Source organism: Myxocyprinus asiaticus, chromosome 44 (genome assembly GCF_019703515.2).
Source record: "Myxocyprinus asiaticus isolate MX2 ecotype Aquarium Trade chromosome 44, UBuf_Myxa_2, whole genome shotgun sequence".
Taxonomy (NCBI): Eukaryota; Metazoa; Chordata; class Actinopteri; order Cypriniformes; family Catostomidae; genus Myxocyprinus; species Myxocyprinus asiaticus.
In genome coordinates, this window is record NC_059387.1 from 18463596 (window position 1) to 18479794 (window position 16199).

General features: G+C 39.2%; 1 protein-coding gene across 2 annotated transcripts in view; it reads left to right on the forward strand.

Moving 5' to 3' along the window:
* LOC127434297 (semaphorin-5A-like) overlaps window positions 1–16199 on the forward strand; it is a 242787-nt gene that overhangs the window by 185127 nt on the left and 41461 nt on the right. For both annotated transcript variants that reach the window (XM_051686934.1, XM_051686935.1), the window contains exon 16: window positions 10662–10887. In XM_051686934.1, coding sequence (XP_051542894.1) covers window positions 10662–10887 — 226 coding nt within the window. The remainder of the gene's footprint in view (window positions 1–10661; window positions 10888–16199) is intronic.

The window sequence follows — 16199 nt, forward strand, 5'->3', positions numbered from 1 at the left end:
TGTGTGTGTGTGTGTGTTTGTGTTTGTGTGGGCAGGTTTAAGTGGTTTACAAGGACTTTTTTTAGGTTACAAACTGTAATTACAAGGGTATTATGCTATAAATGTGGTTTATGAGGACATTTCTAGTGTCCAAATAAAATAAAAAACATACTAAATGATGTTTTATTGAAAATGTACAAATGCAGAAAGTTTTTTGTGAGGGTTAGGTTTAGGGGTAGGGTTAGGGGATAGAATCTATAGTTTGTACAGTATAAAAATCATTATGTCTATGGAGAGTCCTCATAATGATAGCTGCACCAACGTGTGTGTGTGTGTGTGTGTGTGTGTGTGTGTGTGTGTGTGTGTGTGTGTGTGTGTCTTATATCCGTCACCATGCAGACACCAAAAACATCAGCACACCAAAGCATCCTAGGAATGCCACAGAGGCTATGAGAGCAGCACCATCATTTCGTTGTGTGTAACTATATGTGTGTGTGTGGGTACCAGGGTTGTGCGTTGCCTGATTTGGCTTTTTTGTGCTATTTTTAAGCTTTTTATGCCTTTTTAAGAAGTTACTTATCTGCTGATTTGATGTTTTCAAAGAAGTAATACTTAAAACAGATGATTTAATAAGCAAGCTTGAGACTTTGTCGAGGTCCATACTTGTAAACAGCTGTCATCATTTTATGAAAAATTCCCCTTTGAAATACTAGTTGGCAGTTATTTTTATAAGAACATTTTGTGTCAGTCAAATGGAAGTTTGTACACTGAGGTTAATTTGTCATGGTGGCTATAACCTGTCTGTGATCATAGTGATGAAGATTATAAGAATGTAGCCAGGTGTCAGTCTGGACAGAAAATTAATAATGAATACCTGGCAACCCTTAATAGGCTGTCTGTTTGTGAGTTCTGTGATATATTCAGTGTAATGATGCACTGATAATAAGACTCAGAAGTTGAAATTACTGTCACTTTGTCTTAAGGTAAGCATGTTTTCAGAATGATGCAACTGGTAGCCTGTGGGAAAAAAAAAAGGGGGGGGGGGGGGAGGCTCTTAAAGGGATAGTGCACCAAAAAATGAAAATGATCTCATCATACCACATGCTATTCCAGATGTGTATAATTTTTCTTTTTTGGGCAGAACACAAACGAAGATTTTTAGAACAATATGTCAGCTCTTTAGGTCCTTACAATGCAAGTGAATAATGGCCAGACCTTTGAAGCTCCAAAAATCACCATGTAAGGGATAATCCACAGCTATGTGTTCGTTAAATTATTTTAATGCATGTCATGGAGGCGAAGAACAGGTTGCCTCCACAAAGTGCATTCAATTAGTTTAGCACACACCTAGTCGTGGATTATCCCATTTATACCATGGTCACTTGCCAGCATTGATTAGTGACAGCTGTCATTCGGAAGAATAACAGTAATGTTTCACTTTATCTACAGGTTGTTAGATATAGAGTTCTGTCCATTCTAAATAAGACACAGAGATAAAGTAGTGTGATAATATCACAGTTTGTTTGAAAACCAAACACTCTATAAAAATAGTTAATTTAAATACTATAATAATAATAATCCATGATGAAGAACGCTTGGCACTCGGAATATCTCAAATTTAATTCCTATTCTTTTTCATTTTCACATTAATGAGGACAAACTGACATTTCTGACATGACAGTTGTAAAAGACATTGACCTCGGAGACATCCATAGGGTATCCATTAAGGCCTCAGTATTGATTGAATTGAGAATGAAATCACGATGTGACCTTAAACAATTACAAAACAGTAAAAGGCTGCGTGTTATAAAACATTCATTCAGAGCTTTAGTCAGCAATGTGTGATCGCGGGGCGCCCTCTAGTAGCTATAGATGCACATGTTGAGCAGGGCAGCAATTTTAGATGAAGTATATCATATTACAATATAAATTGTCTTGCCTCATTTTGCCAGACAGCGAAATATGCATTTGATATCCTGGTTACCTTCTCCTCCGTGCAAAACAGCTGAATGTCAAACCATACTTTCCTTACAAGCACTTTGGGTGAATAATACAGGGCCCTGTTTCTCACCCACACTAATCATATCGCTTCAGAAGATATGGATTTAACCTCTGGAGAATTATGGATTACTTTAATGTGGCCTTTATGTGACTTTTTGGAGTTTCAACATTTTGGTACCCATTCACTTGCCACCAACAGAGCTGAGATTACCAGTTGCATCGTTCTGAAAATTCACTTGCCTTAAGACAAGGTGACATGAATTTCAACTTCTGAGTCTTATTATCAGTGCATCATTACACTGACTATATCACAGAGCTCAAAAACAGACAGCCTATTAAGGGTTGCCATGTATTCATTATTAATTTTCTGTCCAGACTGACACCTTTTGACTGGCACAACATGTTCTTACAACAATAACTGCCAACTAATATTTCAAAGGGGAATTTTTTATTAAATGATGACAGCTGTTTGCAAGTATGGACCTCGACAAAGTCTAGCAACCATTAGCTACATAACATAATATGAAACTTGCTTATTAAATCATCTGGAGGTTGCATTTCCATTCTAAAATTAAATATTTACTCCAGTGAATTTTAGGTTTAAGGTTTGGGTTTAGGTGTTTAGTTAATACAACATGCATTCCTGTTGACTGTTTTACATCATTAGCAACTTCCTTTTGGTGCACTCTGTGGACATTTCCCCCGTAAGCTCATGCGTTTCCATACATACAACAACAGTTCCAGCTTCGGCCACTGGGGTGCAGTGATTAAAGTTTTGGTAAACTCAGACCCATTTCTGCAGTAAAACCTTTGAACTACTGTTGTCGAATTCACAGTGTGATCAGTCTGTTAGCTTCTCTAGTTGCAATGCATATTCGCATCGCATTATGAATTCTGACACATCTCGATGTAAATTAAACTTGCGTAACTAGAAGGATTTGCATTCACATACTTGCCTATATGATGAGCCATTGGCTGCACCACACCTAATGTACACCAGTTGTGTTAAATTCAAGGCCTCTGAAGTTTTATCTCTTATGACAGTATTTGGACAGTCTTCTTAGAGTTATTTAATTCCCTAATTAATTTCTTTAAAATACAAATCATAAAATTATTCATAGATTAATACGCACCATAAAAACCCGCATCCCATTTCTCTTTCATGACTGTGTGGTGTGGGTATTAATTTAAGTTATGTTGAGTTCATAGAGAGAGAACTTTTCTCCAGGGAATTTGAACATTCCCAAATGACAGCATTTTTCATCACGGTCCTCGGCTGAGCGTATTGTGTTCTATAGTCTTGCCTGAATGATTGTGCACTTTGCAGTACTAATAATTGAGGCTATTTGTCTAGGTGGTCCATTGTGGAACAGGCCAGCCTGTGTCCCAGGTGAACTGCCAATAATGAATGCAATCAGAGGCACCTCGGTAATGGATTGGAGATTGTTGTTTTCTGTAAAACATACTGCGCTGTGTGACTCTATGGAGTCAAGGGTCATATAGTGCCAAAGATATGCCGTGTGAGGTTTAGAATGGCCAATTACTGCAAAGACTGTCTCACATGTACTTGCTGATACACTGCTATTGTACTGTATGTGTGGACACGAATGGTTGTGGGTTGTTTGTAAGAATATGAATGCATTCAGTCTGTGTGTGTGTGTGCATCAAACAGAGTTCGAGAAAGAACTCATCCCCATAGGTCTTGGTAATATAAATGGTGCAGTGGATGTGATTATGTTAGAAAGCCCAGAGAGTGCAGGTAAGATTTCTCCTTAGTCAGCATGTCTGGAGGCTGAGTAGAGACCAGTAGAGCTCTGTACAGGGCATCCCCTAATCCCTGCCTCCGCTACCCATAATGCATTAGTGATGGACAGGAACTTTAGCTAATACAGTACTGCATAGGAATTAAAATACACTCTGGGAGCGAGAGAGGGATGTGAAAAAGATGAAGAGAGAAGGGTATAATGAATAGATAGTCAGTGGGAAAAACAAAAACGGAACAATAGAAAATTAGAGAAAATGAAGACCAGGACAAAGTGAGATTGATGGAGAATTATAGAAATTAAAAATGTGAGCTGGATGAGTAATGAGGGAAGGAGTGGGGAAAAGAGAACAAACAATATGAGAAGCTGTATTATCCATACCTAACATCATAATAAACAAAATATGATTGATTTTGCTCGCTTTGGGTTATGTCGAATTTTTGCAGAAACAAACTAATTTCAGACATCATGGAAGGCCCAGTACACAAGTATTGGACTGTGTGCATAGTCACATCAGTAAGCATTAAATTACCATCATGTTTTGCTCCCCATATGTAGGCAGTCGCCCAGCTGGTAAGTATTTTGGAGAACAACTGCCTTATTGAATCCAGTGTAGCGTCACCATCCCATCCGACATGTTTGAATACGTTCTGCTGCATTATCGCTTTCAGTTAATCACCTTGGAAGAGATTTTACAGTGATGCTTTGCAGTAAATTACATTTTATGAATTTTCTGATTTATATTTTTTGGTTGCATGTAAGATGTTTTATTGGAAACAGATTCAACGTATTTATGATCTTTCAAAATATGACCGTGTGTGGCAAGCATCACTTACTACTGTATATACTATTTCTCATAATTGGAGTTAGGGACTTGATAAAACCACTAACCCTAAGTTCGTCCTGCACCTTTTGTGCTACAGATTTGAATAACACATCAAATCATGCAGCTTGTTGAGGAGAAGTATGTTATTACTTTTCTAGCAATCAGACAAAATTCTCGGTGGACGTAAAAATAGCTAAAACAATCCCATCAACTTGTAGGGACAATAGACATCTAGGGAACAAAATGTAATAGAGACTTGGAGGTGGGCTCTTTCAACCCAGTCTTATGACAAGTCGTAATAATTAGTATGACATGGCAGAATGGTAAGAAAGCATATGAATTGACTCATACAAAAACATACAACTTTTAGTCCCATAGAAAAAAATTAAGAAGGGGGCCCTGGGTAGCTCAGCGAGCAAAGACACTGACTTCCATCCTTGGAGTCACGAGTTCGAATCCAGGGTATGCTGAGTGTCTCCAGCATGGCTTCCTAAGCAACCAATTGGTCCGGTTGTTAGGGTGGGTAGAGTCACATGGGTCATCTTCCTCGTGGTCGCTATATGGTGATTCTCACTCTCAGTGAATAGCATGAGCCTCCACAGGCGCTAAATCTCAACGGTGCTGCACTCAGCAAGTCATGTGATAAGATGCGCAGGCTGTCGGTCTCAGAAGTGGAGGCAACTGAGATTCGTCCTCCACCACACGGATTGAGACGAATAACTGAGCCACCACGAGAGAGCACTAGGAACTGGGAATGCTACCCACCAATATTATAAAGATTCTCCCTAAGTGTAACCCCTAACCCAAACCTAAACCTAACCATAAAGTCTAACTCCTTCCCCAAACCCTAAACCTAACCATGATTTGAATAGGACAATACCTTTTGTGTTCCACAGAAAGAAGAAAACATTGGGTTTTGAAAGAAACGAGGGAAGCGTATTACAGATGATTGACATCAGTCATTTGTATAGCATAAACAGAGGTGTGTAGAGTACCCAAAAACTGTACTCAAGTAAAAGTACAATTACTTGAAAAAAAATATTACTCAAGTAGAAGTAAAAGTGATGTTGTTAATATTTACTTGAGTAAGAGTAAAAAAGTATCCAATTTAAAGAATACTCAAGTAGCGATTAACTAGTTAATTTCATATGTAACATAATGGACGTTTAATCTCCAATATTCCATTTCATAGTACACATTTAACATGTATTACATAATAATAATAATAACAATTTAATAATAATTAGTATTTTTATTATTATTGGAAATTATTTCATCTTTCTCCCTCATGTTGTACAAACCTGTATAACTTTCTTTTTCAGTGCAACACAATTAATGAGATGTCAGACAGATTGTTAGCCTTATAGTCACCATTTACTTTCACTGCATGTTTTTTTCCCCTCTCCATATTTTAAAAGGGAATGGTGACTGAGACTCAGTCTCTAACATTCTGTCTAACATCTTTTGGGTTCCACATTACACCAGTAATGTAACAAAAGGAACATTGCCCATTGTAACAAAGTAGAACATTTTTATTTGAAAGTGTAAAAAGTGTCCACTATTAAACTTACTCTTAAAAGTAAATTTTCTCCAAAATGTACTGTAAATGTAACGGAGTAAATGCAGCATGTTACCACCCACCTCTGAGTATAAAGTAATATAGAATGAGTAACCAAATTTGTTCACTGACATTTCCTTTCTTAAAATAAAGTGTTGGATAGGAGTGCAGCTGAAATTTGATGCCCATTTTGTATCAAGTTGAAATTTTGTTTGTTGATTGGTTGAGGAAATGGAACTAAAATTCATACTCTTTTGTAAGTCAACTTGTGCTCTTTCTTATGATTTCATCATCTCATATGAATTATTACGAGTTGTCATGAGATCCTGTTAGCTCTTTTGACATGGACCAGTAACTTGCAATCACCCAGAACAACCACCTAGGTACACCCTAACAACCACTCAGAACACTTAGAGCAACCTCATAGCAACACCTTTTTGCAACTTTTGCATGGGTAAGTACCACTCTCATTATTATTTAATTATTATATTTGTCTTTTACAGTGATGAATTGAAGCAAAAACTGAAACTAAAGAGCCAATCATAGACCGCTGACTTCCATCTGTAATATTTTAATGGGAGAGTTTACATAGCTATATAGCAGTATTATTACAGCTTGAGTCTAGTTTGTAGTTTGTTCATTTGCAGAGGCATCCAGTCATTTAGCACTAAATGGAACCTTGTAATTATTTGGGAGCATGTTTTCCTTTCATGCTCTAAAAGGGCACAGTCTACCATGCAAAAATTCACTATGTGCAGTCACACACACACACACAAAAAAAAAAAAAACATTACAAAAAGTCTCTTCATGGTGGTACACCATTTCTTGCTGATGTGTTGATGTTCAATGGTGGCTGACCTAGCAGGAGGTTAAAGGGGTGAAAAATTAAAGTGTCTGCTGATTTGATTCAACCATATTGCCCTGATATTTACCATCATAAAAACTTAACAAACAGAGGTGATTATAACCCACAGAGCATGAAAAGAAAAGCAAGTCAAACAATGCCGAAACTTTTCCACGTCTTTAACCTTGGGTTTCCACTACCCTTTCTCAGGTGAAGGGAGGTGAATAGAGACGAAGAGGGAGACAGCTGTTCGAATGCTTTACATCAGCTCTCTCTCTCTCTCCTCTTCGTGTGACAGATTGACAGATAAACAAAAATAACTTTTATCTTGTTTTGCCAAGGTCTGGCAGTCATTCAAGGTCTATTAAGCCTAAATAAATGCGCCGAAAATGGGCACAGCTCCCTACTCCACCAAATGAACACTTGTGATTTACAGGTAATCTATAGCTCCATGTTTCAAGATGATTTATTAAGGTGTCAAAACATGAATTTGACCACCTCAGGTGCTAGACATTGGTATTAGAAGATGCTCTACATTATCATAAATCGAAGGACTGAAAGCTCATAATTGTTGTACAGATCAAGGAAACAGGCGGTATAGATGTCATATCAATTATAGAAATGGAATAAGTGAATTTTGAATTTAAGGGGCTAGATCTGCCGCAAGACTCTGCCTGTTACATCCCGTATTATTTTGTGCATGTTTGTTTGGTGCTTTTTCTCCCTCTCTGTATGTGTGGGTGTATCTCGTTTGCGTTGAGTGTCTGTCTGTTTCAAGTGCTGCCAATTCGACAATTAGCTCCAACTTGCGACAGTGATTGGTGGTTCCTGAAGGCGCGATTTATAAAATCCCTGCCTCTCAGATGCGAGCTTCACAGCTTTGGGGCGGTCGTGCTGTTCCCGACTCTCCGCCAGACCAAACCCAGAGTGTTCTTCTCGCATTTTTCTTAGTTCTGAGAGCAGTAACTTCATAAGTAGTTTGTGATTTAATGCTTGAAACCACAACTAGTGTTCAGCCTTTAAAGCAGTTAGGTTTGTAGGGGTGACCTGCCTGTTTAATTTAATTTAGTTTTTAGTTCTGTTTTTTGTTAGAGTAGGTAGGTTTTTCTGTATTTTTATTTTCATATTCCCAGGTTATTCATTTTTCTTTACTTTCTTAGATTGTTTTGTTATTTTGGGAGAATTTTCTCAGTCCTTTAAGCTTCCTGTCAAATCAGAATGTCATTTTAGCTTGTGTGGGACGGCCTTATTTTTTATTTTTTATTTTTTATTTATTCCCTCTTATTTCAGAGCCTTTTTCTCCTCACAGGCAATAAATTAAACTTGATCAGTGACCTTCTCTGCCTGACTTGTTTGCTACTTGCCATGTTCAGTAAAGAGTGTAATGTAAATTTTTCATAGGCACCAGAAAAATGGCAATAAGACTCCAAAAGGATATTCTCAGAATGGATGCAGTGCTTGCTTTACCGAGAGAAATAAAACTCTCCAATTGGACAGTGACTCTATTAGCAAATTTAACATAATACATGTTTTAAAATGAATTGTAAGAAGGAAGAAAATAATACATTAAATAAAACGAAGCATCTGTTAAAAAGAAAGCATCTGTTGAGACTTACGTATCTTCTAAATACTTTTTTTTTTCTTTAAAACTTCCTTTTGACAACACATATGAAATATTCCTTGCATTAAGCCACCAAAATTAAAATACTAGAAACAAAATCGTGTATTGAAATTTTTCTGGTATAGTTTCACAACGAGATGGAGACTGGCTCATATAATGCAAGTGGCACATTGACCTGCAATTATTCAGACTGATCTCACTGTGAAATCGGAAACAGTACAACCTGGTCTCATAGTGAAAACGTGACTATATGCATTTTTGCAAAACTTGTTATACGTGTCTTCAGATACAATTCACTGCATTTTCCAGGTGAAATGAACACTAGAGGTGCTACAACATCTGTGTGTTTTATTCACTTTCACTCAAATCATGACTTTAATGGCTGTTTATGACTATATAAATACTTATTTTTCTCTCTATTACTCTATTACCCTGCTATTTTATATTATCGACACACTTTTACTCTAACGCATCTTTTGAAAAACAATAAATTTTAATGCTTGTATTACAGACCCACCTACATATATACACTTATTCGAGCATGATTAGCTTGTGTGGTGGCTCACCTAATAGGGCACTGGACTTAAGAGTCCGGCCATAAACTCAAGCTGACACATGACATTACAGAGTCATAGAAGCGACACGAAATGATATGGTATTTTTCATTTTGCTTCTGCATTTTAAAACACTAATGGTTAGATTTAGGCATTGATAAGGTAAGGATGTCTTTTTTTTACATCTCATTTATATTTTAAAACACTAATGGTTAGGTTTAGGCGTTGATTTGGTAAGGATGTCTTTTTTAATATCTCATTTATATTTTAAAACACTATTGGTTTGGTTCGGGCAAAAGTTCTAGGTTAGGGAGGAATGTTTTAAAAACATCCATCTAAAATTCACTTTAAAGCCTTGTCTGAATACGACACCATTTTACTCGCTTTTGGCACCCCCAGCTGTACATTTCACTGGAAACCTGCAGCCAAATGTGTTATACAGCATGTACATTTTGAATTGCAAAACATTGAGATCAGGCTGCAGTAGGTTGACTTTTCTTTGGCTAAAATCCATTTGTGCTTACCAAAATGTGAAACACTGACCCCAGTGGCCAAGTGATAACTGTTGTTGGGCATATGGGCACGTGAGAGCTCCATTTTCCAGATTAAATGTCCACGGTGGGGTGAGTAGTGAAGCAAGTTGTTTTCAGCTGCACAGGCTGTAATACAGTGAAGAGGAATGTATATTTTAAAATCCGAACCCCCAACACAAACACCACACCTAATCCTAACCATCAGTGGAGTAAAAATGTAATGTTAGAGGGAAAAATGCAACATCTGAATCATGCTTGTCACTGATTATACGATCATGAATACTTACTGGTTTCACTGCGGGATCCTTGTCTCCCACGCTGCTGATGCAACACGCTTCCGAGCGTGCCACAGTGGAAGATAAACACACTGGTGCCAATGCAAAAATGTCTGATAGGAGATGGTGCTTGTCGGTGAGTCGGCATAATGTGGCTGATCATAAGGTACAGGAACTCTCAGAAAGAACATGCCTACTTCCCGTGTGTTCATGTTGGATTATTGCAACTAATGTGGAGGTGTTGTTGAATGTATGGGCAAGTGTGAGCTTCAGTTTCCAGGTGAAATGTCGAGTTTTTTTAGTTGTTAATTATGTAATAATTATTTTTAATTAACCAAACGCCCTAACCTAAACCCCAATCCTAAACATAAACGTCAACGGAGTAAATATTTAATCATAGAGTGAAAATGTAACCTGAACGTGATTGATTCCTGGTTTCCTCTGGACCAGAACCCGTATCTCTGAGGCTGCTCTCGCAACACACTGTCAGTAGCGCCGTAGGAAAAGGTAAACACATTTGAATCCATGCAAAGATGTCTGATGTGAGATGACACTTGTCAGTAACTCATCAGAATGGGGTTGATGTCAGGATGCTAGAATATTTGTTAGCAACATATCAATTAACCGTGTGAGCATGTTGAGCAAAAAAGTCTGGACCCTGCCTGATGATTGTTTTCTTTATTGTGTGTGGCTCTTGTTTTTTACAGGAATTCCAGTCCTGCAATACCTTACCTTGTCCGGATCTAAAGAAGACAACACCCTGGACACCATGGACACCCGTGAATATCTCGGACAATGGCGGTCATTACGAGCAGCGGTTCAGGTACACCTGTAAGGCGCGTGTCCCAGAGCCCAGCCTGCTGGAGGTGGGGAGGCAGAGGATTGAGATGCGGTACTGCTCCAGTGATGGTTCCACAGGATGCTCCACCGATGGTGAGATCTAGTTTTATATCTCTTCAAGACTGTTCTTCATGTTTCATTTGAATTTTCCTCTTCTGTCTGCGTTTTCTCTGCTCTTATATTGCTTCTTTGGTTCTGTCTTTGAAGGAGTGAGCCCATAGTGACTTTGAGGCAAGCCACTTGATCTATTTGTCCATCAGTGAAAAGACAACATGATGTGCTCTAGAGATTCTCTCTTACTCTGTAACATCAGGTTCACACATCCTCCTTAAGCAGGGCGTGAGCGAGGCGCGAGTGGTGCGTGAGCGGGGCAGTTGCGTTGGACATTCACTTTGGCCGCATCTCTTCCGCGAGAAACAGCAGCGCCTCTGCGCTTAAAATAAAGTTATCTGTGTGGTCCTATGCCATGTTTTTTTTTTTTTAATAAGGTCATAATATGCTGAGGTTATTGCTGCTTCAAGGACAACAGTGGGCAGTCACGTGCACTTCATCTTTATCAATACACTTGGTTGTGATTGGTTAATGTTGTGTCTTTATTGTACACCCATATACACAGAATGCCAAAAGGTCTAGCAGTTTATTAATTATTTCTTTTATTATGTTATTTTATTGAGTTTAATTGCATGCAGACATATAAATTGTAGTGTACTATAGGTTTGGTTTGAATCATTTTGATTGGCTTTTGTGTCTTTTCTATAATCTCCTGATTATTTTAGTGTTGTACTGCACCCAGAGCCAAAGAGCCACGCAACAAAAATAGGCTCAATGCCGAAAATACAGTTGAAGTTAGAAGTTTCCAAATACATTTAAACTCAGTTTTTCACAATTCCTGACATTTAATCGTATAATACATTCCCTGTCTTAGGTCAGTTAGGATCACTACTTTATTTTAAGAATCTGAAATGTCAGTAGTCAAATAATGAGAATGATTTATTTCAGCTTTTATTTCTTTCATCACAGTCCCAGTGAGTCAGAAGTTCACATACACTTTTTTTAGTATTTGTTAGCATTGCCTTTAAATTGTTTAACTTGAGTCAAACTTTTGGGTAGCCTTCCACAAGCTTCTCACAAGAATTTGCTTTAATTTTGGTCCATTCCTTCCACAGAACTGGTGTAACTGAGTCAGCTTTGTAGGCCTCCTTGCTCGCACACGCTTTTTCAGTTCTGCCCACAAATCATATTGTGGTCAGGGCTTTGTGATGGCCACTCCAATACCTTGACTTGAGATTTAACTTCCTGGCTGATGTTTTGAGATTTTGCTTCAATAAATCCACATCATTTTCCTTCCCCATGATGCCATCTATTTTGTGAAGTGCACCAGTCCCTCATGCAGCAAAACACCCCCACAACATGATACTGCCACCCCCATGCTTCACGGTTGGGATGGTGTTCTTCGGCTTGCAAGCCTCACCCTTTTTCTTTCAAACATAACGATGATCATTTGTCCCCATGTACACTTGCAAACTGAAGTATGGCAGTTTTGTAGCAATGGCTTCTTCCTTGCTGAGCAGCCTTTCAGGTTATGTCATTATAGGACTCGTTTTACTGTGGATATAGATACTTGTCTACCTGTTTCCTCCAGCATCTTCACAAGGCCCTTTGCTGTTGTTCTGGAATTGATTTGCACTTTTCGCACCAAACTACATTCATTCTTGGAGACAGAATGCATCTCCTTCCTGAGCGGTATGATGGCTGTGTGGTCCCATGGTGTTTATACTTGCGAACTATTGTTTGTACAGATGAACGTGGTATCTTCAGGTGTTTGGAAATTGCTTCCAAGGATGAACCAGACATGTGGAGGTCCACAATTTTTTTTCTAATATCTTGACTGATTTCTTTTGATTTGATTTTCCCATGATGTCAAGCAAAGAGGCACTGAGTTTGAAGGTAGGCCTTAAAATACATCCACAGGTACACCTCAAATTTCTCCAATTAGCATAATTTATCAGAAGCTAATTTAGGCTTGACATAATTTTCTGAAATTTTCCAAGCTGCTTAAAGGCACAGTTAACTTAGTGTATGTAAACTTCTGACCCACTGGAATTATGATATAGTCAATTAAAAATTGTCTGTAAACAATTGTTGGAAAAATTACTTGTGTCATGCACAAAGAAGATGTCCTAAACAACTTGCCAAAACTATAGTTTGCTCAAATAAAATCTTTGGAGTGGTTAAAAATTAGTTTTAATGACCAACCTAAGTGTATGTAAACTTCTGACTTCAACTGTATCCGCTCACTGTCACGACTGGGACGCATCACTTCACGACTCACGCTTGCAGTGGGAACGGTGTAATCTGTTAATATGGGCACCGAAATAAAAACGTACCACTCACACCTCGCTCACGCCCTGCTCACTGAGGATGTGTGAACCCAGCGTCACTCTCTCTCTTTTATGTGTGCTCACAACATCAGTCGTGTTGTCTTAGAAGTGCTCTCAGCCACGTTTCACCTCCAGCAGCAGAGAAAAGAGGAACATGTTAATGAAGTCAAATCAGAGAATGAGATTTCTCTCAGTGGTTGGGGCTTCCTGTCAGGCAAAGTGCAGCACTTGTACTTAATTTGTTTACCTCTTGGCACATGTACTACTACTGCCTTCTGTTAGTCTCAGCCTCAGACGGTATGTCAACGGACCACTCACAGTCCATTTAATAACCTTGTGATAATAATGTACACAAAACTTTTTTCGATCTGGTGAGGTCTAATTTGATTGGCTGACGCAACTTCCGGTAGTAAGGCATCAGTCCACCTAGAAAAATTTAAGGTACCAGGTTGAAATAATGAGCACTTTTGAGGAGGAACTAATCTCTGGATTCATCACAGTTTGCCAGGTTAGTGGGATCAAATCTTTGAAAGCTATTTAAAGTTTTGTTTGAGGCACTTAGTACTAAGTTAACAGATATCTACAAGCAAAACTGTGTATTCCCACTTTGTTTTCTGAGATATGATTGTGAAATAATCTGTATTTGTTACATTTGGAAAGCCTGACATCTCGATCTCAAGAGTCTTGATTTTTCAGAGTGATTATTTTCAGGAGTTTTCTGCTGTGCCATTATTTAAACAATTTAAAAGAAAAAATTACACCGAACTATTAATGTAGCATCTTTTTCAGATAAGCCCAGCCCCAAATGGCATGTAAAAACGTCATGGTTACTTGTGTAACCTCTGTTCCCTGATGGAGGGAACGAGACGTTGTGTCGATGTAGTGACACAAGGGGTCACTCTTGGGAGCCCGAGACACCTCTGGACTTTGATAAAAGGCCAATGAAAATTGGCGCGTGGTATTTGCATGCCACTCCCCCAGACATACGGGTATAAAAGGAGCTGGTATGCAACCACTCATTCAGGTTTTATGCTGAGGAGCCGAGACAAGGTCCAGCCATTTCATCGGGTAGTTCAGCGTTGTGGCAGGAGGGACACAACATCTCGTTCCCTCCATCAGGGAACGGAGGTTACACAAGTAACCATGACATTCCCTATCTGTCACTCACTCGACATTGTGTCGATGTAGTGACACTAGGGGTCCCTATACGAAATACCACAACTGGCTGAACTGTGTTACGTGAACTGGCAGTGTGTGACGGGCAGACCACTGTGTGCCTCATAGCCAGCACACCAGGTTGATACGTAACCTCCCCCAACATAGTTATGAGTGTCAAACGGCCCTTTGGGGACAAGTCGACTACCCAAAAGATAGAGACAGGCTAACCCAGTCGTGGCCTCTTTTCCCCTTCCGTGAGACGAGCCGGCGGACTCATCCGGAAGCCCAACTGGGGCAGACGAGCGTGCTGGGGAATGGGATGTCTGCGGGGGGATACCCGACGGAGGCGATCCCATTGGGGTCCCCAAATCGCCCCCAGTGCTAGCCGCGCTGGCCTCATACCCGTAGGTAGAAGGACCGAGGCTTTCTTATGAAAGCAAGCCGCGACTGCAACGTTGCCATGGTCATGTTCTCGCAGTGAGAACATGAACCATCCACGAACGCTGCCTCCGTGTGGGTCGCGCCCAGACACGAAAGACAGCAATCATGACCGTCCAAAGTTGAGAGATAACAACCGCAACCAGGAATAACACACAATCGGAAAGGCATCTTTAAAAAGACGCGTCTTTAAAAAGACGTTCCGTGTGTGCCGCTCTTTTAGAGAAATATACTCTTTTAGAGAAGAAAGCTCTTTCAGAAAATATACTCTCTTTTTTCTGCCGAAGCGCCCAGGGGCGTTCTCTGCAGTGCACCAGTGCAGAGGAGGGAGAAGCCAATGAAATGTGCCGTCAGATCCAGCAGAGATAAATGAACAGTAGAAATTCAGCTCAGTGAGCATGACCGTTCAGTTCCGAAGAGAAAATCTGAATGAGTGGTTGCATACCAGCTCCTTTTATACCCGTATGTCCGGGGGAGTGGCATGCAAATACCACTCGCCAATTTTCATTGGCCTTTTATCAAAGACCAGAGGTGTCTCGGGCTCCCAAGTGTGACCCCTAGTGTCACTACATCGACACAACGTTGAGTGAGTGACAGATAGAGAACTGTGGTTGGTCGCTTAACATGTCAGTCAGACAATCTTTTCCTGTCTAAAATAGTGGTTCATGGCCAGAATAAGCTGAAATATATAGACCAAAGGTCTGACTATGTGAGACTACACATCTGTGAACTAGTTGTAAATACTTGTGGTTTGTAAACAAGCTGTTAACTGGTGTATTATGAAAGTATAAGTGCCACCCAGATATTAGATAGACATACTGTATATATAACAGAAATGCAATAAAACTAATGGCTCCAGTTGTAACTGTAAAGTTTGTTTTATTTTGTGAGTGATGTTTACAGACTCTTACAGTCTACTGTCTAGCTCTGATCTCCAATACTCATTTACCAAGGTTTGATTACTGTGACATCTCAACAAAGAGATGCAACACACAAAGCTAATGACCAGAGCTTTTTATATACTTGCGTAATTTTTGCCATTTTCCTTTGCTTTTCTATCTCACTAATTTCCAATGTGCTTTACGGGCAAATGAGCGAAATTATAAAAAACATTTGGAGCCATATAAAGAGCAGCGCAGAAACATTTATTTTGCCAGCTCGTGGAAGTCTTTTGTTGCTCTAAATTGCAACTTTTCCATTTGAAGGCTGAAATAAAGAGAACAATGTGGATTCAATTTAAAGCTGTATTGAAATTTAATTGTGAGATGAGCCACTGTTAAAACAAAGTACAGCCCTGCCACAAATAATTTGGAAAGTCTTTAAGCCTATGAAAAGGATTTTTCAGACTACATTATAAGTTTGTTAAAGACTGATTTGTTGTCTATAGTCAGAGAGGGATGCTACAATGATGCACAATCTTTGTGATTT